The sequence below is a fragment of the Canis aureus genome, chromosome 28, assembly GCF_053574225.1.
Source record: "Canis aureus isolate CA01 chromosome 28, VMU_Caureus_v.1.0, whole genome shotgun sequence".
Classification (NCBI taxonomy): Eukaryota; Metazoa; Chordata; class Mammalia; order Carnivora; family Canidae; genus Canis; species Canis aureus.
The window spans coordinates 26,451,907-26,475,464 of NC_135638.1; the positions used below are offsets into that span (position 1 = coordinate 26,451,907).

A 23,558-nucleotide genomic window follows, 5' to 3' on the forward strand; every position below is an offset into this window, starting at 1 on the left:
TCAAGGAATGTTTTTTCCATCCCTTGACATTCAGTCTGTATATGTCATTAGGTCTGAAGTAAGCCTCTTGTAGGCTACGTTTAGATGGGTCTTGATTTTTTATCCATTCAGTCACCCTTTGTTTTGTTTTTGTTTTTTTTTACCCTTTGTTATTTGATTGGAACATTTGGTCCATTTACATTTGAAGTAATTGTGGGGTTTTGTTTTGTTTTTCATTTGAAGTAATTGTTAATGGGTGTGTATTTATTGCTGTTTTGTTTTCTGGTTGTTTCCTAGTTCTCAGTTTTCTTCTTCTGTTGCTGTCTTCCCTTTGATTTGATTACTTTCTTTAGTGTTGTGTTTTTATTCCTTTCTCTTTATCTTCTGTGTATCTGTTAGAGGTTTTTGCTTCCTGATTACCATGAAATTCATATATAATACCATTATGTATATAGCAGTCTATTTTAAAGCAACAGTCACATTCTAAATATTCTAACAGGAGTACCTTTCTGCAATATTTTATGTTTTCTATGTCATATTTTACAACTTTTTTTGGTATATATTTCCTAAGTAAATATTATAGAAATAATTGATTTTACTACTTTTTATTTTTAACTTTAATATAAGCTTTATAAGTGGCAGGTCCACTACCTTTATTATATGTTTGCTTTTACTAGTGAGACTTTTTCCTTCATCATTTTCTTCTATTTTTGACCTTTTCTTTTTGCTTAAATCCCTTTAATATTCTTTATAAGGCCTGTATAGTGGTGATGAACTTCTTTTGCTTTTGTTTGGGAAGCTCTTTATCTCTCCTTCAATTCTGAATGATAGCCTTGCTGGGTAGGGTATTCTTGGTTATAGGTTTTTTCCTTCGGTATCATGCCACTTTCTTTTGGCCTTCAAAATTTCTGCTGAAAAATCAGTTGATAGTCTTATGGGGTTTCCTTTGTTCCTAACTAGTTGCTATTCTCTTGCTGCTATTAAGATTTAATTTTTGACATTTTAGTTATTTGTCTTAGTGTTGACTTCCTTGTGTTCATCTTGTTTAGGACCCTCTGTGTTTCCTGGACCTAGATGTCTGGTTCCTTCCCCAAGTTAGGGAGTTTTCATCTATTATTTCTTCATAAAATTTTTCTGCCCCTTTCCTTTCTGTTTTCTCCTTCTGGGGCCCCTGTAATATGAATGTTAATATGCTTGATGTTGTCCCAGAAGTTCAGGTGAAGATACTCAGGACAGTAGCCACTTTGGAGGGGACAGGCACCAGTCCCAGTTGAGCTGCCTGCCATGAGGATGGGAGCCACTTTGGAGGGGTATCTGCCAGGGTGGGTAGGTTGGGCTGGATAGGTCCACAGGGGAACACTTGTTCAGGGTGACAGCACTAGCAAGGTAGATAGATGGTGTCAGAACTGGTGCCTGCCAGCATCAGATCAGGTGGGTAGGGGATGGCAAGAAAAATGACATCTTTTAGTAGTTCCATTCCTGGATAAAGTTCTTACAGATCCCTGACCCTATTGCATAAGCCCTAAGATTAAGTCAATGAATTTCCTTCCCTTATGTCCCAAACACTCTTTAAACTGCTGTCTCTGTGCAAGTGAGTTTGTGTACAGGCTCTTCCAGAGTGGAATCTTGGCTTCTCCTGGAGTTACTAAGCTTTGCTGATTTTCAAAGCTTCTGGATATAAGCCCAGCTGATTTTTCAAACCCTAGTGTTATGGAGGGTTGTCTTCCTGGTGTGCAGATCCTCAGGCTGGTGGGTGCCTGATGTGGGGCTTGAACCCTTCACTTCTCAGGGAGGATCTCTTTACTTTATGATAAACTTCCTGCTTACGGGTCACCAACATGAGGATGTGGATCCTGACCAAACCACATCTCTGCTTCTTCTACCCTTCATGATGTGGCTTTTTCTTTGTATCTTTAGCTGTAGAAGAGCTATTCTGCTAGTTTTCAGATCATTTTCCGAGAGTTGCTCTATATGTACTTGCAGTTTTGGTGTGTCCATTGCAAGAGGTGAGCTTAGGATCCTACCACTCTGCCATTTTCACCAATTCCTGCCCATTTTTTAAATTGAAGTGTAATTGACATATAACCTTATTTTAGCTTTAGGTATACAATGTAATGATTTAATATATGTATATATTTAAAACAATTACAAAAAAATCTAACATCCATCATGATACACAGTTACAGTTTTTTTGTGATGAGAACTTTTAAGGTGTACTGTCTTAGCAACTTTCAGATATGCAATATGATATTTTTATTTTATTGTTTTAAATAGGCTCCACACCCAGCATGGAGCCCAACTCAGAGCTTGAACTCAATAACCCTGAGATCAAGACCTGAGCTGAGATCAGGAATCAGACACTTAATCGACTAAGCCATGCAGGTGCCCTGCAATACGGTATTATTAATTATAGACACCATGCTGTACATTACATCCCCCAGACTTACTGTATAACTGGAAATTTGTACCTTTTGACCCCTGTCACTTATTTTGTCAGCATTACTACCTCTTATCTCTGACAACCACCAGTTCTCTGTATCTGTGAGCTTGGTTTTTTGTTTAAGATTCCACATACAAGTTAGATCATATGGTATTTGTCTTTCTCTGTCTGACATATTTCACTTAGCATAATTCCCTTTAAATTAATCCATGTTGTTGCAAATGGCAAGATTTCATTCATTTTTTTATGGCTGAATAATATTCCTTGGTGTGTGTGTGTGTGTGTGTGTGTGTGTATACACCGCATCTTCTTTATTCATTCATCTGTCTATGGACACATAGGTTGCTTCCATAACTTGGTTATTGTAAATAATGCTGCACTGAACATAGGGGTGCATGTGTCTTTTTGAATTTCTTTTTCTTTCAATAAATACCCAGAAGTGGATTACTGGATAATATGTTATTTCTTTCTTTTAATTTTTTGAGCATCGTCCTGCTGTTCTCCAGAGTGACTGCACCAATTTACATTCCCACCAACAGTGCACAAAGGTTCCCTTTTCTCCACATCCTCACCAACACTCGTTATTTGTTTTTTTGATAATAACTATTCCTGACAGGTGTAAGGGAATAACTCATGGTTTTGATTTGCATTCCCTGATGATTAGTGATATTGAGCATATTTCATCCAACTCTTGGCCATCTGTAGGTCTTCTTTGGAAAAATGTCTTTTCGTATCCTCTGCCAATTTTTTAAAAATTTTTATTTATTTATGATAGTCACAGAGAGAGAGAGAGAGAGAGAGGCAGAGACATAGAGGGAGAAGCAGGCTCCATGCACCGGGAGCCCGATGTGGGATTCGATCCCAGGTCTCCAGGATCGCGCCCTGGGCCAAAGGCAGGCGCTAAACCGCTGCGCCACCCAGGGATCCCCCTCTGCCTATTTTTTAACTGGATTGTTTTCTTGAACATATATTGTGAAATACCTACGTATATATCCAAGGCAAAGTTGGTTGTTACAGCAATAACAACAGAAATATAGCTCACTTCTTCACAAATGGTTCCAAGCTTCATCAACTCCTGTTTCTACCAATAGTGTTATCAGGATTTAAATGCATTTTAACATTTAATATCTTAAAAATAAAAGATCTGAAAAAAATTTTTTTCTTTTAAAAGTGATATGTCAGGGTTTTTAAAAAAAAGAATCTCTTTGGGTCTGCTGCATCTTTTCCAGGGTTTCTCATTCAAATATTGTTAAATGAATTTATATTTTTCCTCAGTCATAGGCTTCTATTGGTAGTTGTTTAGGCAGTTGTGGGAAATGAGGTTAGCTGAATAGTCCTTTTTAATTCTTCATAAATGTTATTACTGTAAATATGCAATGTGGGAATAGTTAAGTTTTTATAGATTTTTGTAAGATCATGAATTTATTTAGAGACTACTCAAATCATGGTTATGTTACAGTTATTTTCTAAATGCTGGCAATAAGTTATAAGCTCATAACTCTTTAAAACTTAGTTTTAAAAATTAAAACAATATATGTGTCCTGTAGAGGAAATCTATGAAACTTTGAAAAACGTAATAGAAGGTATAGATACGGAGAGTTACATCTTGGAAGAGAATCTAACCATCATAACAATGGTAGTTTTTCCAAATTTAATTTCTATACTAGTATTGACTCTGTGGTCAGTGACAAAGGAGTGGAAGTTGAGGATGAGATAGGCCACAGTGCATGTAGCAGCTCCTTTAGAAAACTTAGCTAACTGTGAAGGGGAGTAGAGAGGGTGACCCTGGAGGGAGCCAAGAGAGTAAGGTATTCTTTGTTGTTTGAAAGAAAATCTAGAGCATGTTCCAAGTGCCAGTGTTTATTGGAACAATACAGAGAGGGACTGAGGACAGGTATTTTGATTCAATGGGATGGAAGTGGGATGTGTTGTTAGGTATATCCAAGCAGAGTTTCTGAGAAACTCTGGAAGTGTCGAGGGATTGGCTTTGGAAAGAAAAGGAAACTCTAGGGATTGTGTATTGTCAGTGAAGTATGAGGCTGTTGGGAATGAGAGGGTGAGTGAGTGGAAATATGTCGAAAGTTTGAGAAGGCTTGAAAAGCTTAAAAATAGTCATTTGAGGAGGTAAATTAACCATTTCACTAGAGAAACATACTAAGATTGCTATATAGTGTTGTTAACTTAGAGTGATGGGATAGAACTCTGCTTAGTTTTGTGACCACTACCCACCCACCTTCCAGCTCTTAGATTTACTGCTTGCTACAAGTGTGGGGGAGGCAAGTGGTCAAGTTCAAAGTTTTGGTTTTGAGGTCATTGATCCCTCCTCCTAGCTCTGTACCTTGAAGAATTAAATACAACCTCCAGCTAACAAGGTGTAGCTAAGGCAGTTGACTTTGGACATCGTCATTCAGTTATAGTGACCTGGTAGAGAGATCCAGCTGGAAGTTAGAGCAGCCATGTTCTGGGTGCTTTGGGAAGTTGCGTTAAACTTAGTGTGGGACAATTTTCAAAGTTCTCTATTGATTCTAATTATTTTGGTGTCTTTCAAAAAATTGTTTGAAAATGCTTATCTTACTTGGTTGTAGAAAAATGAAACAAAGCCTTTTTCCCCCTTAAAATGGAAAAAAGAGATGTGAGATTTAAAGTTCATAGCTAGTAAAATAAAAGGATGTAAATTTTAGCCAAAATTTACTCTCCATGTTTTACATTCAAAACCCATATTGGAAGCACAGTTGGTGGTTATGCTAGCCTGTATTTCTTACTAATATTAATATCTCTTCTTCTTTCATTTTAGGAAATAGTCTAGTAAGTTTAACCTTTCATTTATTTAGTCTTCACGGATTAATTGAGTACTTCAATTTAGATATGATGAAACTTCGTAGATTTTTAGGTAAGTGAGTCTAATCCATTTACTAGTAATTAAGATTTAAGCCTGTTGAAATTTGTGTCAGTTATATCCATTAGCTATTGCTCTAAAACAAACTACTTCAAACTTAGGGCCTTGGAATGACCCACATTTATTTAGCTGTTCAATGCTGCTTGTAGTCTGGCTGAGCTCCTTTATTTGCCTGCAGGTGACAACAGGTGAGCTACTCTGTGGGCCTTGCCTGGGACCTCAGCTGGGCTGCACGTGGCTCTCCATGGTCTCCCATTAAATTAAAAGGTTACGGAGGAGTTGGCACCTTAATAAATTTGCTTTAAAAACAAAAAAAGAAGGGAATATTTATTTATTTTACAATAAGCTGAGCTTGTTCAAGGAGCGAGCTGGTCTACCCACAGCCCCAGGCCCCGGTCTCAGCACTGGCACACTCTTACTTCCACAACATCCTCTTGGCCAAAGCGGATCAGATGGGGAGGAACAGCACCTACCTGCCAGGAAGCTTTGTGGGTTCCCGGCACAGGTGGAGGGCATAGTGAAGAAGTGGGACACTTTTGCAGTCATTCTCTGACACTAACCACAGCTTTGTGACAAAGATGACAAGTTTTGTGCTTTTTAAAAATTTTGAAAGCTCAAACTTTAAAAAAATCAGGTACATTGTACCGAGGTACTCTTTTTCTGATCCCAGAAATCTCTTTACAATAGACTTTATTTATTTTTTATTTTTTTTACAGTAGACTTTGAAGATGATTTGTAATCTGTTTAACCATGCAGGGTGATATTTGCTTAGGACTGCTCTGCTAAGAAAAAAGTTGAAGTTTTTTACCAAATAAAAATGTTAAAAAAATTAGCATGGGAATTATTTCTTACTTTTTTAAAGAAGAAGATAGTATTTTCTTTCCTCTTAAATACCAGACTAAGATAAATTTATTACTTAGGCCCTTTAGAGACTTTTCATGTATTACTTATTTATACTTTGTATGCCTGTAGTCCTATACTAATACATTGTGTAAATTATAAAACACATACAAAAATAGATATTAACAAGAGTAATTAAAAGGCTGTTTGAAGGGATGGATTAAATTAAATATAGAATTCCAATGCTCCTTCCTTTTCACCAATGAGTGATAGTTTACCACTGTGGAATTGGAATTGGCTCACTTTACTCAGTGACCAGAAGATGAGAGTGTTATGCTCTTGGGGCCATCCTGCAGGCTGGATGGCAGTGGGAATAGCTCTGCCCTAATCCTAGTCTACTTTTCATGAGAGCACAATACAAAGCAGAGAGTAAGATTAACAGAAGGTCCATCCCTGCTACTGAAAAACTAATTCCATCTGAAACTTCCCTCACTGATGATGCACCTGTAGGATCATGCTCATATACCCTAATAACTGTAATATTTTAGCCTCATATAGATTTTTGTTCACTGACAAATGTCTAGAATCTAAAACAGTACTTGGCACAATAAGTATTTGTTGAATGATTATAGTGTTAATTAAACTGAGAAACTTAAAATTATATTTAAGAGAGAGGAGTTTGGCACGATGATAGATTCACATTTTAAACTTTTTTTTTTTTTTTAAAGATTTTATTTATTCATGATAGTCACACAGAGAGAGACAGAGAGGCAGAGACACAGGCAGAGGGAGAAGCAGGCTCCATGCACTGGGAGCCCGACGTGGGATTCGATCCCGGGTCTCCAGGATCGCGCCCCGGGCCAAAGGCAGGCGCCAAACCGCTGCGCCACCCAGGGATCCCGATAGATTCACATTTTAAAAGAGAAAATATTTATTGTTTTGACATGAATACCTTCTGAAAATTTCAAACAAGTTAGCAGTCCAGTGGTATTGATTCTTTGGTATATGTGTGAGTTTTGAGGTGATTATCATCTCTCTGAATCTGTATAGTCAGCTGATAGCCACATAAAAGTTTTAAGTGGAAAACTCCTAATTATCATAATTTTTGTATTGGTATATGCTTCTCACCTACAATGAAATGTGTGGTTTTTTTTTTCTTTGATGCAGTTATGATTCAAGAAGATTACCACAGTCAGAACCCTTACCACAATGCAGTCCATGCTGCAGATGTTACTCAGGCCATGCACTGTTACTTAAAAGAACCTAAGGTAAGGTGCTGACATTTACAGTGGGTGAGAATTCTAAGAAAATTCTTTTGACTTACTATCAAATGCTTTTCCTTAAGTTAGTGATTTGACTTAAAATTAGAGGGTTCCTTCACAAGAGTGAGTTCTGGCTGGATCAAGCTTCCCATCGTGGTTATCTGTGTAAGTGTAGCAGCTCAAGAACTGGGTGATTGTTGGGAGCAAGGCTGGAGAAGTCCAGGGAAGGTGCAGATCCTAGGAACCTCCCAGTGCTGTGTTAAGACACTGATATTTACACTAAGCTCCTGGTGAGCTCCCTGAGGGCTGAACAGCATTAGTCTGGTTTAGTGAATGAATGGGGAACTGCAAAAGGGAATCAGGAGACTTTAGAAAGCTGTCCTGGGTGTGGTATCAAGATGAATCTGGCAAGACCAGGAAAAGGGACTCCCGTCAGGAGTTGTTTCATTTCGATGCACCATGGAAGAGCCTGGCAGCTCAAGCTAGGCAAGTAGCCTTGGGGAAGAGGAGAGTGGATGGTCTGTAAGATTTCTTCTGAGTTAGAGTATCTAGGTTATGGTGTCTGCATGCATTTGGGGGGGATGAACTAGGGAGCAGAGTGGATGAAGACTGTGGAGCAGCTGAGTAGAAGGTGGAATTCTGTGAAAGAAAGACGTAGAAAAGAGAGCAAGTTTTGGGGGTAAGGCGGGTAGAGATGATGAGTTCCATTTTGGATACATGAAGTTAAACATATTTGTGCTATATCCAAATGGAGCAGTTGAATAGAGGGTTGGATCAAAGATCCTGGAGCACAGGAGAGAATCTGATGGAGATACAGATGCAGGAGTCATCTTCTGTAGATGATAACAGAAAGCCACATTTGCCCATGGACGTTTTCTACCCCTGAGGGTTGTGAAAATACATCTGCTTACTCTTAGCCCTGCTTCTAAACTCTTCTCCCCTGAGATCTGACCGTTTGTGCTAGTTGATACCAACTGTGATATAGCCATGTGGTTGGCAGTGTTCTGATTTTTCAAGAGATTGTGGAATATATGAAAATACCCCAATTTTTAAAGTATATACATCATGACTTTTTTTTTAAGATTTATTTATTTTAGAGAGATTGAGGGTGCATGTATGTGCATAATGGAGGAGCAGAGGGGAGGGGAGAGGGGAGAGAATCCTAAGTAGACTTCCCACTAGGTGCAGAGCCTGCCTCAGGCCTTGATGCCCTGACTCTGAGGTTATGACCAGAGCTGAAATCAAGAGTTGGATGCTTAACGGACTGAGCCACTCAGGTGCCCCACATCACGATTTTTTTAAAAAAAGCATATTTATTGTGGTGTCACTTATATACCATAATAAAATGTATATACTCCCAAGCCCAATTTTTTTATTGAACTTTAGAAAAACTCTGGCTAAGTCTAAAGCCTCTATTTGAGAGTTTTTTGGGAGAAGTTGATAAGTAATCACCATACAGCCAGGTAAATGGAATGATGTTCTATGAGACACTGTGAACACATCTGCGAAGGCTTCTCCCCTCCCATCTTCCGCTGGCCACACCCAACCAGAAGCCAGGGCCTGGAAGTTAGGGTTGATGTCAGGCAGTGGGAGTGGTGAGAGGGGCAGAGAACACACAGGATGGGGGAGTTGTGGATAAAAATGAATAAAAACAGACTTACCTTTGCAGCTCTGGCAATACTAATTTTTGAACCTTTTTTTTTTTTTTTTGCCTATGTAGCTCTGATAATTCTTATTTTAAATACTTTTAGCCCTATGCAGCTCTGAATAATACTTATTTGAAATACTTTTCATTGTTAACATACTCCACACTTAGGTAAGGCTTCAGTGAAGGAGATAGATAAAATCACTGAGCCCTAAAATGCAAAAATTCCATTCTCCTTTATTGTCGTTTACATTTTAAAACAGATTCATTCTGGGGCGCCTGAGTGGCTCAGTTGGTTGAGAGTCTGCCTCCTCCTAAGGTCATGATCACAGGGTTCTGGGATCAAGCTGCATCAGGCTCCTTGCTGGGTGGGGAGCCTGCTTCTCCCTCTCCCACTGCTCATGTTTTCTCTAGATCTCTCTCTCTCAAATAAGTAAATACAATCTTAAAAAAAAAAAAAAAAAAAAAAAAAAAAAAAACCAAACAAAAAAAACCAGAATCACTCAGTTTTAAAAGTACATTCTAAGAAAAGCCTTCTTTTTTATTTCCTCGGCTTTTATGTGGCCTCACAATTTCAAGTGGTGTCACTAGTTGAGTACATTTTTCTGGTGCTAGGAATCCACTGGAAAACAGGACAGGAAAGGTCCCAGTGGGGGGAAGCAGTTATTAAACAAATGAATAGAATGTTGTTGTAATTACTCATGTGGAGAAACCAAAATAGAGGAACATGCTGGAAAGTGACCAGTGTATGGCAAGCATTTACAGCTTTGGTTAGAGTGGTCAGAAAACACCGAAACCGGGCAGTCCGGGCGACTCAGCGATTCAGCACCGCCTTCAGCCCAGGGCGTGATCCTGGAGACCGGGGATCGAGTCCCACGTTGGGCTCCCTGCACAGAGCCTGCTTCTCCCTCTGCCTGTGCCTCTGCACCCCTCCTCCCCCCCCCCGCCCCCCCGCCGTGACTCTCATGAATAAATAAAATCTTAAAAAAAAAAAAAGAAAAGAAAACCCCGAAACCAAAAGGGAAAATTTGAGGAGGAACCAGCTGTACAAAGATGCAGGCACGGAGGGAATTGTAAATAGAAAGGCTTATTAGATAGAGAATTTAGTGAGAAGCATGCTTTCAGTTTTTATGTATGATTTCTGTGTAAGAGCTAATTCCTGGACTCTAAGTGAAAAAAATATTCAAAGCCCCCCAAATTGCTAGAAAGTTAGGGAAAAGTTCCTTCTCTCTATACTTGCATCAGCTCTAACTTTAGTGTTCACTTCTTATGTTTTCGTAGCTGAACTTACATAGATCATAATTGTGTTCCAGTTGACCCTACTAGCACTTAATAGCAACAATAAAAACTGTGAGGTTTTTTATTGAACACAGGAAAACTCACCATTACTAGTTTTCTTTTTGAAAAAGGGTCCTGATGATAACTTTGCAGGTACAAGTGAAGTCTGGCTTATAGATGTCAAATGGTTTGCAGTTTCTTTCTTCACAGGACTCCTTGTTACTGTCTGGCATAACCAGATACAGTCACAGGAATGGAAATGACATTTGCCTTTGTTTTTAATTCACTCTAAGAAATTGTAATAATGTCACTGACTTCTTTGTCTTTGTTATAAAGCTCATAAAGTTTTCTTTCTGATGAAAAATTTTTTTCATGTGGATTTGTTTTCAACTTAGAACTTACTTTTTCCCTTCACAGAACTTTTAGAAATTCAGTTATTCCTTCTCATGTTTCTCTTTTTAATGGTTAACTCTTAAGTCCACCTGAGATGGTTTGAAGTCCAGTAACCAATTTGTTGATGCATTAATTTTTTTAAGTCTAAGTCTGGATTACTGTATTCTCCCAGGATAGTACATGTCTACTGCCCTTTTGCCTCTGTGCTCATTACCATAAGAATATAACACTTCTGCATATTGCTTAGTGACTTACATGTTCAGATCTCCACAGCCATGCCCACACGTCTCTGTCGGGGAGAGGAGGTTGCTTTATATTTAGGGTGCCCACATAGCAGGTCTCCTGCATATATTGACTTAAAGCAGATCTTTATTTTTTTAAATGCTTTTGTGTATCCTAAAGAAGAAACCATTTTCCTCACCATCGTCTCCATTCATCGAGCCTTTCCATATACCAATTACAGGGATTCAAAATAGTGCCTTCAAACAAGTTGGAGTTTTCCATGGGATTCAAACTCTCAGACAGTGATTTTTTTTCCCCCATTCTAAGATGAACTTGACATAGGAGATGGAACAAGGTCCATTCTGGCATAGGAAGAAAATGTTAGAATTTGAATCTAAATTTATTTTTTATCTCAAAATTTAAAAATTGTCAACTTTCACCTCTGCTTTATCATGTACGGTATATATTCAGTATCATACGTATAACTGTGTGGCGGTATGGGCTCAAAATATTTTACTGTTGGTTAGGACAAAGGATCACACAAGTTTAGAAAGCATTGCCCTAATATTACCTGAAAAAAAGTGTGTTCTGCAGAATGTTACTATGGCAGGAAATGTGAGTTGTTGTAGGAACACAAATCAGTCATTTGCTTGCCTGGAGGTAGAGACTGGTCATTGGAGTCAGGCCTTAAAAGAGGAGTACAAGTTGGCCAGAAAATGAGAGGAGATTGATGAAAAACAGGTGATACACACAGGTGATCATTTCTTACCATTGACAGTTTCTGTTACTTATTTTATCACTGATAGTTTCAGCCAGGCAATAAACTAACTTCTTGTGATTATTTTATTGTATCAGCAAAGGTTAGCAATGGATATTGAACTGTAACATAATGATTGCTAGTTTACAAGATTGCTTTTTCTGAGGTGAATTGTTCTGAATGTATCCATCCATTGGGAGAAGATTTTATTACAGACTAGACATAGACTTTTCCATGATTACTCAATAGCTTCCATAAACATTAGGACCTCAGAAATAACCTTACACTTTGGATTCTTAACTGAAGTCCCGTAACCAGTTTGTTGATAAATAAGTGCCCTCAGTCATAGGTCTTCTGTATTGTATACTTAAACTTCTGATAAGAGGGTATATCTCACATTAAGTGTTCTTAAAATAATTAAAAAAAATTTTTAAAGACCCTCATAGGTCTTGTATTGGTAGTGGCTATAGTAATAAAAATATACAAACCTGTGTTTGTTTTAAACCCATTTCTCAAAGAGATGGTTTATGTTTTAGCTGTCATGTTAAGTAAGCTTGTTTAAAATGAAACAGTAGAAGGATGGGGTTTGTAAAGTCTGTGTGGGCAGGGACACGCGTCATTATTATGCCTACCCCCAGTGTCATCAGCACCTGGCAGGTGCTCAGTGGTCTTAATGCACAGTCTGAAAAACATGAAGGAGGAGGAGACTTGACACTACTGTTTGGGGCTCATTCTGAACTACTGTAGTGGTACCGAGTTTATTTCAAATATGTCTATAATTAATTCTTTTGTTACACTTCAGCTTGCCAGTTCTGTAACTCCTTGGGATGTCTTGCTGAGCTTAATTGCGGCTGCCACTCATGATCTGGATCATCCAGGTGTTAATCAACCTTTCCTTATTAAAACTAACCATTACTTGGCAACTTTATACAAGGTTAGTGCAATTTTGTCATGCAGTTTAATATTCTTGGATTCTGGAAAATGTTTTAATGGAATCAAAGTAGCAAACAGATTCTCAAAGAATGTTAGAATTTTAACCAGATTAATATCACCTAAGTAATTCTTTATGTTCAGAAGAGATTTACCATTAATTCAGATATGCCCTTTTTTGTAGAATACCTCAGTACTGGAAAATCACCACTGGAGATCTGCAGTGGGATTATTGAGAGAATCTGGTTTATTCTCACATATGCCATCAGAAAGCAGGTAGGCTGGATTAAGACACATTTAATTGGTTACAAACTAAGGAAATTAAGTTGGCAAAACAATTTTATAAAGTTTTACAAATTACTCAGGTGTTCCACAGTTTTCAGTTTTTGTTAAATTTAATGGCTAAATTATTTTACAAATTTATATCAAAATTCTAGTAATTTAAACTATTCTACAGGATACACAGTAGTATTTTTTTAGTGCATTTTTATGGCTCATTCCATAGACTTGGCAAGTATTACAAAATTCATTCCAAATACTAGTATAATAACTAGTATTATGTATTTCCACTTTATGCTCATTTGAATAAAACCCTATGTCCTAGGTGTAAAGAAATTAATCATTCTTTATAACAAATACACTCAAGTTTCACGAAGTTTTCAAAACTGATAAGTAAAAAGAATACTTTGTGTCTCAATAGCATAGTCCTAGAATCAGTAATGGAAAGAACAGAAAATACTAATTTCTTAAGAAAAAGGCCATTTCGTGTTAAGAGGCAAGGCCATTTAAAGCCTGATAAAAAGAATTGGTGCAAATGAGCCCAACAGGATGGTGGTTAACAAAGTGTCCTATCATTGATCCATAAACCAATGCTTTTACTAATGCCTCACTGAGAGAAGATACACTTGAGAAAAAAACCATGTAGGTGGATATGAACTATCTGACTCTAGAGACAAGGTGAGGTGTAAAAATAAGTTTGGGCACTAAAATATAAATTCCTATCATTGTTCTTTCCTTGTTCCTTTTCATAATATAAAACCTTATTTTAAAAACTTAAGTATTTTGTGTAATGACCATGAGAAAAAAGCTGGACTTTATTTTTTATTTTTTTAAATCTTTATTCACGGATACCATTTGGAGTTATGACAATACTTCTGGTAAGTAATATTGTTTCTTGCTGTAGTACAAATGTAAAAATTGTTTAAACCATAGTTTTTATATGTATAAATTATCTTTTTCTTAAGGCAGATTAAAATGTTTGCTTTATTCCCTTTTTGTCGTGTTTTACAGTTGATTAACCGTGTTGATAAAAACTGAAAATAAGGAACACTGCATAATAGCATTCTTTTATGTTTCCTTTATTTAGAGTTTGTTTTACTTAATACTCAATATTGTGAGCCTTTTAATCTGGTGACAGCTCTTTACTGATCTTTATACATAGATAAAGTTTGCTATGGCCCATTGGTGGGGAAAAGGCAGGGATTTTAAGTTTATTTCCCTTTTTATTCAACTTGAAACGGTTTTTTAAAATGATATATTTGTATTAACTCGTTACCTTTTCCTTTCAGAAAAGTTGGATATTCATTCAGATAATTGATTCTTGAACTTGACCCTGAAAATATAGTTGCATCTAAACTCAAATTGTTTGGTGGGATTTTATCAATGTATAATCAGGCATCTTAGTCAAAATACCTACAGTAGTTAATTGTTGACTGGGCTGTTCTTTCTCTGTTTGCACCAGCCTTTTGCCTTTCAGATTTCAGACACCAGAAAATAAAACAGAATTGTTTACCTTCAGCACATCCCAGCAAAGAATTTTCTAAAATAATGTTACCAATCTCATATAGATACTTCTAAGGCAAATAATTAATTCCTCCTTGGCTGACAAAATAAAAGCACTCTTTTTGGAATGTACTCATATTGGTATTTTCCTACAAACTCCTTTGGTTTTAGTTTTGATATTTTTAATAGTTTTTTTTAACACATTCTTTAAAATTCATTGTGATGGATTAAAAGTTAAATGGCAGAGCATTAAGTTTAAGAAAAAAGAAATAAGAATTTAATTGAAAGTCTTCTATTTTCTCTTTATATTTCTCTAATTCCAGGCAACAAATGGAGACTCAGATAGGTGCTTTGATACTAGCCACAGACATCAGTCGCCAAAATGAGTATCTGTCATTGTTTAGGTCCCATTTGGACAGAGGTGACTTACGCCTAGAAGATTCCAGGCATAGGCATTTGGTTTTACAGGTAAAATGGGGCTGGGAAAGATTCTCTTTCTAGGTTAAATTATATGATGATTAGAATAAAAATGAAATCTTCTGGGGCAGCTTTCAGAGTGGTCAAGTCTTGAGGGAAAGTTGTGGAATCTCCTTCCATGAGTGAAACACTTTCCAGAGGGTGAATCTGTTCCTAAGGAAAACACAGTTGCTTTTGTAGTTTTCATACTTGAGATTTCTAACAAAAACAATTTTTGTAAGATTAGGGTGCTGACCAAGAAACAGCATTTGATTAAAATTTTGCATATATAAAAGAGAGAGAATCAGATGATTTATGTGTAGCTTTATGTTTAGTCCTGTCCTTATGCTTGGCTCTTGGGTATTAGTAAAGCATGTGTAATGAGATAAGCAGTCCTTCAACATTCCTGCAGAAATAAGTGATGGCCCTAGTAGCATCATGAAATTAATATAAAAGACAATGAATTTTCTATTGCAGTATTTTCTTTTTATTAAGATCTTTTTTCCCTGCAATTAGAGTATGTTGGAGCTTAGTACAATTGAAATTTTACTTTTTTCTTAAAAGAATTTTAATATTTTGCTCGCTAGATGGCTTTGAAATGTGCTGATATTTGTAACCCATGTCGGACCTGGGAATTAAGCAAGCAGTGGAGTGAAAAAGTAACAGAGGAGTTCTTCCATCAAGGCAAGTTACAATTTTGGGTGATAAGTAGTCTATCACTTGGATAAACTAACCCACACATTTGCGGGAGTCCAGCCCGACATACTTGGTATTTTTAGTGACAATTCATAATAGATGTCCCTAGAACAAATAATGTACAAATTGAGCCTCTGTTTTCAAAATTAGCAGTTCTCTTTCGAAATGATCAGATATGAATATATGCATACATTTATAAATAGATGTGTAGCTCAGGTTGGAAATTTTGCTACACGGAAAGATTTCCCTGACCTTGTTACATCTTTGTCCCATGTGGAAGATATTGCCATATGAATGTGCAAGATATTTTTAGCAATTTAAAGCCAAGAACCAAGGATCTTCATTTTATGCACCTTCCTTTTAGAAATCTAAGTGTTAAATTAAAATGCTAGTAGAATTACAGTCATGGGGGTAACACCTAGTAAAAATTTTCATGTCCTCCATTTAAATTAGGATATCAGCTTGAGACGCCTGGGTGGTTCAGCGGTTGAGTATCTGCCTTTGGCTTGGGGTGTGATCTTGGAGTCCCAGGGTCGAGTCCTGCATTGGGCTCCCTGTGTGGAGCCTGCTTCTCCCTCTGCCTATGTCTCTGCCTCTCTCTCTCTCTGTCTATCATGAATGAATAAATAAAATCTTTAAAAAAATTAGGATATCAGCTTGTTAATCTTTTCTATCTTTGAATAATTTAAAAAAGAACTAATTTAGTCACCATCCTTTCATGAGGATTAAGTATGTCATGTTTTTCCTAAGGAATTTACAAGTAAGATGAAGAATTTAATTATATACTTAAGCAATGGGTATGTTCCACATTAATAATTCTTTTTTTTTTTTTTTTTTAATTTTAGGAGATATAGAAAAGAAGTATCATTTGGGTGTGAGTCCACTTTGTGATCGTCAGACTGAATCTATTGCCAACATCCAGATTGGTAACTATACATACATAGATATAGCTGGTTAGAAAAATCCTGCTGACTTTAATTTTATCAAAAATAAATATACTTTTAAAATATATAATAAAATTGTGCTCATTTCTGTTTTTTAATTGAGGAAATTTTACCACTTTTTCCCCTTTTATGGCTCTTATGATTTACTCTCATTTGATCTTAAGTCATAAAAACCATAATTTTTGCAAAGCAGGTGGCAGTAACTTTGTTCTGAAACTGAAAGAATGTATGGTTTGCTAATGTGGAAGCTTCTTTTGCATGATTCTCAGATTGCCATTCTGAAGCGAGAAAAGTGACCACTGAGTGAGCAAGATGATAACGTGAAGACCAGTTTCTACTACTGCTTACTTGTCTCTTTTAGCATTGCCTATTGGTTCATTCTTCAGCCTCCTGGGAATCTCCCCTTAAGCTATTTCAGTCTGCTCTCCAGCAGCTGCCCCTCACGTACCCACAGCAACCCGGGACTCTGCCCTGTTCCCCAAATCCGTGACGCCCCTCCACTCTTTGTGCCTCGCCATCCTTCCCATCTGCCTGCTGGACTCATTTTTCTGGAAGAGCCACCTGCTCCCGAAGCTACCTTCTACTCTGCAGGCAGAGTTGCTCTTTTTTCCAGGCCTTCCAGAACACCATATCCATCTGTCCTTGCACCCAGTTCCTTGTCCCTGGCAATGTGTTCCTGAGGCCCCACACTGTACCTGGAGGCAGGGGGCACTTGGGAACTGTTAGGAACCATTACAGGAGCCATAGCTGTGATGGAAAAACAGGGAGATGTGCTGATTGAAATATGGGCAACTTGTTGTAGAAGAGCAAAGGAATGAGTGGTGGAGTTCTGAGCATAAAGTAGGACTGTGCGGAGGGGTAGGTCAGCGAGGTATTGAAGGTTGACTATAATATTGGTATTTGCTGTTGAGTAGGATATTGGAGCATTATCCTACTCACCCAGGGTGGCCTGGGTGGCTCAGCGGTTTAGTACCACCTTCGGCCCAGGGCGTGATCCTGGAGACCCGGGATCGAGTCCCATGTCAGGCTCCCTGCATGGAGCCTGCTTCTCCCTCTGCCTGTGTCTCTGCCTCTCTGTGTCTCTCATGAATAAATAAATAAAATCTTTTAAAAAAAATGTGTACACAAACTTCAGAAAGATAAAGTTTCTAGAAATTCAGAAGATAACATGCTTCTGTGGCATAATACTTTGAGAAGAGGCCTGTGCTCTAGGTGAGAAATTCAGAAATGTAATTCTCGCATTGTAATTGCAAAGGATTATAATGTAGAAGACAGGAGGTTGTAGGGGACTTGACTGCAGGAGGAGAATAGAGAAAATGAAGAGCCAGGCCCAGGAGAGTGTGGTACAGGCCTGTGGGAATGGTGTTGGGGTGCTGAGGTGCCAGGAAACCTAAGGAGTTTTACAGAGGGAGATGCTTTCTTTTGGGAGGATGAAAAGACAATTATGAAGCAGATCTGTGCCTGGAGTCTCAAGCAGAAAAATCTTCAAATGCAAAAGAATAGGTGAAACGTGGTCAAAGGGAATTGAGTCAAAGATAGGTAGCAGAGGCACTGTAACCACTTTAAGTTCTTTCTGACTTCCTTGGTTAATGTGGGAACTTTACAGTGAAGTTTTTTAAAACTGCAATTTTTAAAAGGGCAAAGAAGCTAGATCCCTTCAACTCTTCATTTCCATCTGTAGATCTTGTCCATGTTGGACAGTTCCAGGTGAGGTTATCTGAGGGACAGGATACAGAAAATGATGATAAAGGTTGACATCTGCTAACTGTTCACAACAACCCTAGGAGACAAATACTGCTAGTGCTTCTTTTTCAGATAGTTTGCCAGTTATATACAGTTCACAGATATTGGCGTTTTTGACATCAAATCCCATGTAAAATAGGGCTTGGAAAGATTCTATTTCTAGGTAAATCCTGTGACTAACAGAATAAATACTGTGATTACTCAGAGTCAGCATAGGGTCATTAAGTAGAAGTCACATTTAATTAATCCAGGTTCCATCTTTAATAGGAATAATAGTTTTGTTAAACAAGAAAAGATCATGTATTGGGTAAGGTATTGACAGGGTGTCCTATAGTACATGGAGGTGAGAGAGAGGCGCATGTACAATAAGTAGATTCACAAGCAGCTGATAAGTAGAGCCCCGCCCTCCAAGAGGGAGCTGCATGGCTCTATGTGTCCAGGTCCCCAGCCTGTTCATTTTTACCAGGTGCTTAAGAGCTGGAAGAATGAGGGTTAACCTAGAGCTGGAAGTAATACTTCTGGATTGTTGGATGTTACGGGCAAGATCCAAAAGCTCTCAACCAGTTGGAATAATGGGTGAATCCATAGGAAGAAACTCATGTAAAGCCTGATAATAAGATTCTAATTTGGGTATAAAACTCTAGCTGCTCATGACTTCAGTATGGGATCTAGAAAAGACAGGCCTTTGGGTGACTGTTCAGCCTGACCCTGTGGTGTGAGGATGGCTCACAAAAACCTGCTGCTCTCTTTGACTGAGGTGATGACATTTTTCTGTTTGTCTGTTTCTCTTCACCAGAAACACAACTCCTTGAGGGCACATCTTGTCTATTCCCTGCTATATTCCTGGCCACCCTAGAACAGTGCCTGGCATATAGTAGGTTCTCGGTTAATATATATGGCGGGAATGGAAGAAATAGAAGGCCTTATTTCCACTTATTAACCAGTAGTCCAGATAACTACAGTTTGTACACTTTTCTAATAAAAAGTCCTAATTGCTTTTTTTTTTTTTTTAAAGATTTTATTCATGAGAGAGAGAGAGAGAGAGAGAGAGAGAGGCAGAGACACGGGCAGAGGGAGAAGCAGGCTCCACGCAGGGAGCCCGATGGTGGGACTCCATCCAGGGACTCCAGGATCACACCCTGGGCAGGCGCTAAACCACTGAGCCACCCAGGGATTCCCCCAATTGCTTTAATTCCAGAATTTTTTGCCACCTAAATGTAACCTATGTTGTGTGTGGTCCACAGAGATCTTTTGCTGCAAAGGAAAAGTTTTGGAGATGAAAAAAATTTAAAAACTGTTACATAGCAGTGATAGAATTTGAATTTTGTAAAAGGTTTGGCTCTATAAATTCTGATTTAAGTGGCCAATTGTAACCATGGGCAGGTGTGAAGATTGTCATCCCTGAGGGGATAAAACAAGGCAGCAAACCAGCAGTGCCACTTCAGTTCCCACCTCATCACCCACAGGCCTGGGAGACCCCTCTCAGCCTCTAGCTGTCTTCACTGCAACCGTCTGCCCTGCTTTCCTCACAGTTGGAAGGGCCACTGAGTGTTTGCTCAAATAGATGTGGTTGTGGAGCTGAGAGCAGTCGTCAGAAAAGATTTGATGTGTTTGTCAGTTAACCTTTACTTAGAGTTCTAGGAGTTGGGCAGCCCGGGTGGCTCAGCGGTTTAGCGCCGCCTTCAGCCCCTGGATCCAGTCTTGAGTCTCATGTCGGGCTCCCTGCATGAAGCCTGCTTCTCCCTCTGCCTGTGTCTCTACCCCCCCCCCCCCGTGTCTCTCATGAATAAATAAATAAAATAAATAAAATCTTAAAAAAAAAAACAAAGTTCCTTAATAGATTCTTCAGAGAAGTTAGGTAAATTTACACACATACACACACAGAAAACTTAGGTAATACTGGATTAGGACTTAGAGAAAAAACACCGGGTAGATGTTTTGAAGATGAAGTTTCAGAATATACGTTAATACCTTTTTTCTCTTATTTTCTCAAGGTTTCATGACTTACCTAGTGGAGCCTTTATTCACAGAATGGGCCAGGTTTTCCAATACCAGGCTCTCCCAGACAATGCTCGGACATATGGGGCTGAACAAAGCCAGTTGGAAGGGGCTGCAGAGAGAACAGTCCACCAGTGAGGACACTGATGCTGCGTTCGAGGAGTTGAACTCACAGTTATTACCTCAGGAAAATCGATTATCATAGCCCCCAGAGTCAGTGGGACAGACTGTCTCCTGCAGGTGTTTAGAAATGTGAAATGGGGTCTCAAGGTGAGAGGACTTGCTCTTGACTGCCAAGGTTTCCGAAGGAACAAGGCCAGCGTTATTTATTCCCAAGGTGTCGTGTCCTCTCTCGGATCACGCAACCCCACTTTTTAATTATAAGACCCGAACATATAGCAATATGCATTTGGCTTTCGTGAGAAACCTTGAATATGCAAAGCCCAGCAGGAGCGAACCGGAGAGGAGGAACAAAAGGAAGCTTTGAGGTGTGCCACCGAGTCTTTCCAAGCATTTATTCCTCGAACCACGAAACTTGAACTGGATCTTTCAGCAGAAATCTCTTGGAATTTAACCAATCTGATGCAACATTGTGTATCTGTACCTTCCACTAAGTTCTCTCTGAGAAAATGGAAATGTGAAGTGCCCAGCCTCTGCTGCCTCCTGCAAGACTCGATGTTTACAAATCCACTCTGAAATACTGGTTCTAAATTGCCTTGGAGCATGATTGTGAAGGAACCACTAAGAATTTTAAAGATCAAACTTAACCTGCAGCTCTTTCCCTCTGGTTTGCCTTGTTTCTTCTTTGGATGCCACCAAAGCCTCCCATTTGCTATAGTTTTATTTTGCGCACTGGAAACTGAGCATTTATCATAGAGTACCGCCAAGCTTTCACTCCAGTGCCGTTTGGCAATGCAATTTTTTTTTTAACTCTTAGTTTTTAATTTGGGGCGGGCGGGGAAGAACACCAATGTCCTAGCTGTATTATGATTCTGCAGTGAAGACATTGCATGTTGTTTTCACTACTGTACACTTGACCTGCACATGCAAGAAAAAGGTGGAATGTTTAAAACACCATAATCAGCTCAGGGTATTTGCCAATCTGAAATAAAGTGGGATGGGGAAGTGTGTCCTTCAGAGCAAGGGTACTAAAGTCCCTTTCGCTGCAGTGAGTGAGAGGTATGTTGTGTGTGGATGTGTGGATGTGTGTTTGCGTGCATGTTTGTGCATGTGTGACTGTGCATGTGGTATATTTATCCATGTGGGAAAGGAGTTGAAATGTAAGCTTTTATTTATTATTTTAGAATGTGACACAGTGCGCAGCCACACTGGGGGAGGGGAAGGTAGGTGAGCCGTAACAGACTGCTCCAGTTGCCTTAAACTATGCACAAAGCTAAGTGACCAAACTTCTTGTTTTGATTTGAAAAAAAAAGTGCATTGTTTTCTTGTCCCTCCCTTTGATGAAACGTTACCCTTTGATGGGCCTTTTGATGTGAACAGATGTTTTCTAGGACAAAAATCTAAGGACTAATTTTAAACTTCAAACATTCCACTTTTGTAATTTGTTTTAAATTGTTTTATGTATAGTAAGCACAACTGTAATCTAGTTTTAAGAGAAACCGGTGCTTTCTTTTAGTTCAATTGTATTTCCCTTGTTACTGTAAAAGACTGTTTATCGATTATGTTTACAGTTTGTTGCAACAGCCATTTTCTTGGGAGAAAGCTTGAGTGTAAAGCCATTTGTAAAAGGCTTTGCCATACTCATTTTAATATGTGCCTGTTGCTGTTAACTTTTGATGAATAAAAACCTATCTTTTCACATATTTATCTTCGATATTTACCTTACAACGCAATCTTTTGGAAATCATGATGCTAATGACTAGGAAATCAGAGATTTAGCTTCTTGGTTCTAGCATTCACTCATCGGATACTTAGCCAGCTAGGTGCAGGCACAATCCATTAGCGTTATCTGCACCTCACGAGTGAGTGAGTGGCCCTGCGTATGTAGTTGGCTCCAAGTTCTGACTAATACAAGGGAGAAATCTGCTTGATTCTCCTTTGATTGATGATCAGTGTAAGAAGGGCATCACTGGGCTTCTCCTGTGTCTTCCCCAAGTCCTATTCATTAGGAAGGATATAGTACAAACCTTAAAATCAAACATGCTGTCATTATTTGCATAGAAGAGTGATGTCCAATAGAAATATAGTGTGAGCCATGTAAGTGAATTATCAATTTTCTACTAGCCACGTTTAAAAAAAGGAAAAAAAAAACAGATGGAATTAATTTTATTAACATTTATTCCAGTATATCCAAAATATTGTACCATTTCCATATGTAGTCATTATCTTAGAAAAAACCATTGGAGAGATGTTTTACATTCTTTTTTGGGGGGTACAAAATCTTTGAAATCTGGTGTGTTTTTTACACTGGAGAGCACATCTTGGTTCAGACTTAGCCACATTTTGAGTGCTATGGCTAGTGGCTACCATATCGGACAGTGTGGGTACAGCAGTCTGATGTAGTAGAGTGGACTGTACCTGGGGAAGATCAGTGGCCATTAAAGGTGGCACCATCCTGACAAATCTAATGCATCTAGAGTCTGATGAGATCTTTACAGGCTCTGAGAAGATCTTTACAGACCTAGGATGTCAGCACATGGAAAGTGGAGCTATCTCCTAGGAAACTCCCATTAACCAAGCTCATAGTAACAGATACTTTTTTTTTAATGTTAGTATTTGAATTTACAATGGAAATATAACTATCAATCATTCTCTCCCTTTAGGCAAATCTTCTTGGGAAGTCAAATTATGATCAGCCGGTTACTTGGTGAGCATGGATTCTGAGCAAGGGAAGCAAGTTGCCTCATGCATCCATCTCCCTACGGGGATGTGCCTGCTGATATTCATGTTGGTGGACCAGGGTACGCTCTTCCCCTGGATGATGCTAGAGATTCTCTGCCAGTAGTTGCTTCTCCACATCAGCTTCTGATTGGCACATCCAGTAGATCTGTCAGTACCTTCAGCTTTGTCTCAGTTGAACCCGCCTGGGCTCCATCTGCCGGATGATTGCTTACTTCTGCTCTGATCCATTATGTGTTTCTTATTGTTTGATAGAGGATTATCTTATTTCCATTCTTGGGGGAGACACCTCAGTGTTGCTCCCATTTCCTGCCTACACATATAATAAACCCACTGGCAAGTTATGTTTTGTTACATATATATGGAAGTCACAGTCTATATAGCCCTGTTTCTTAAATATAACTTAGATTCCTTGAACATTGATTTTCTAGAAAAATT

The 23,558-nt window shown here is 38.5% G+C and overlaps 1 protein-coding gene across 3 annotated transcripts in view; it reads left to right on the forward strand.

Moving 5' to 3' along the window:
* PDE7A (phosphodiesterase 7A) overlaps window positions 1-22,084 on the forward strand; it is a 115,876-nt gene extending 93,792 nt beyond the window's left edge. For all 3 annotated transcript variants that reach the window (XM_077876751.1, XM_077876753.1, XM_077876752.1), the window contains exons 6-13: window positions 5,214-5,309; window positions 7,323-7,423; window positions 12,515-12,646; window positions 12,827-12,918; window positions 14,748-14,892; window positions 15,468-15,564; window positions 16,422-16,502; window positions 20,258-22,084. In XM_077876751.1, coding sequence (XP_077732877.1) covers window positions 5,214-5,309; window positions 7,323-7,423; window positions 12,515-12,646; window positions 12,827-12,918; window positions 14,748-14,892; window positions 15,468-15,564; window positions 16,422-16,502; window positions 20,258-20,466 — 953 coding nt within the window. In that variant the 3' untranslated portion in view covers window positions 20,467-22,084. The remainder of the gene's footprint in view (window positions 1-5,213; window positions 5,310-7,322; window positions 7,424-12,514; window positions 12,647-12,826; window positions 12,919-14,747; window positions 14,893-15,467; window positions 15,565-16,421; window positions 16,503-20,257) is intronic.
* The last annotated feature ends 1,474 nt before the right edge of the window (window positions 22,085-23,558 follow it).